The 1,231-nt window shown below is 43.2% G+C and overlaps 1 protein-coding gene across 1 annotated transcript in view; it reads left to right on the top strand.

Moving 5' to 3' along the window:
* Positions 1 to 1,231, top strand: part of LRP11 (LDL receptor related protein 11) — a 53,717-nt gene that overhangs the window by 35,604 nt on the left and 16,882 nt on the right. The window contains exon 6 of the mRNA XM_007943223.1: positions 196 to 408. Coding sequence (XP_007941414.1) covers positions 196 to 408 — 213 coding nt within the window. The remainder of the gene's footprint in view (positions 1 to 195; positions 409 to 1,231) is intronic.

Genomic DNA, 1,231 nt, shown 5'->3' with positions numbered 1-1,231 from the left:
CCCTTGGAGAGCTCCATGGAGATCTCAGCATCTGAAAATTGAAGAACACTATTTTATGAGGCTCTGGTAGGTCTTCCTTGCATGGGTTATTATTCCCCAAGATCTGTCACTTTAAATCAATTGCCAATTTCATGGTTTTTAGTTGAAGTTCAGAAAAGAAATCCAAGAATTAATGGTAGCCCTTCCACTCTTCAGTAAACCTTGGCAGCAAGATGGTGACTCACACAGCAGCTAGTCCTGCCCAGTCAAGAACCATCGGACTGAGTGAAGATGCAGCAGGGCACTCTTTGTTGGAAATGGACCAGAAAGTGGTGGCCCAAAAGCAGCCACCTGCATTACCAAACACAGAGAAAAGCAATCATTCCACCTTTCGGGGACCACAGAGTCACGTCGATCCTGTTCTGCCAGGTAAGGACCCGGGCTCAGGGAGCTGTTCTCTGTAAGGAGCCCTGTGCTCTGCAGCTGACCTGTCTCAAAGTTAAGCTTGTATTTGAAGAAAAGCCAGGTGCCATGGAGTCAGCTGTGACTCATTGTGACCCTACGTGTGTCAGAGTGGAACTGTGCTGCACAGTTTTCAGTGGCTGATTTTTCAGAAGTTGATCACCAGGCCTTTCTTCCCAGGTACCTCTAGGGGGACTTGAACCACCAGCCTTTCAGTTAGCAGCTGAAGTGTTCACCGTTTGTGCAACCCAGGGATCCATATTGGAAGAGTGGTAAGGAAATGTCTGAAGAGGAAGAAAACAGTTATGAAAAACTTTGACCCAAAAGAAAAATGAACATGCCAAATGTGTACTGATTAATTTATAGGAAGGAACACCCACTAAATATATTCATACACACATACATGTATACATAGTCCAAAAGTACCAATACATTAATTTGTAAATAAGTTAGAGTGAGGAAGTTTTAGCACCTTGTTTTAAGGTGCTAAAGTCCTCAGTGTTAAATTTTAGGTTATTTTGAGAAGAAACAATGAAACCATCATTCTAAACTTCTTTTTTACATATTTATATGTGCATGCTGGTGGCATAGTACCTAAGGCATTTGACTCCTAACCAGAAGACTGGCAGTTCATACCCACCAGCCACTCCTCGGAAGGAAGGTTGGGCAATCTACTTCCATAGAGACACGGCCTCAGAAACCCAAGGAGGAGTCCCTATGTGTCAGATCCGACACCATGGCAGTGAGTTTGGGTTTTTTTTTTTTTTTTTGATTATTGGTATGGGAATTA

This window comes from Orycteropus afer, unplaced genomic scaffold, assembly GCF_000298275.1.
Source record: "Orycteropus afer afer isolate SDZICR_OR568_19922 unplaced genomic scaffold, OryAfe1.0 scaffold00101, whole genome shotgun sequence".
NCBI lineage: Eukaryota > Metazoa > Chordata > Mammalia > Tubulidentata > Orycteropodidae > Orycteropus > Orycteropus afer.
This window is presented reverse-complemented; position numbering and strand designations above follow the sequence as displayed.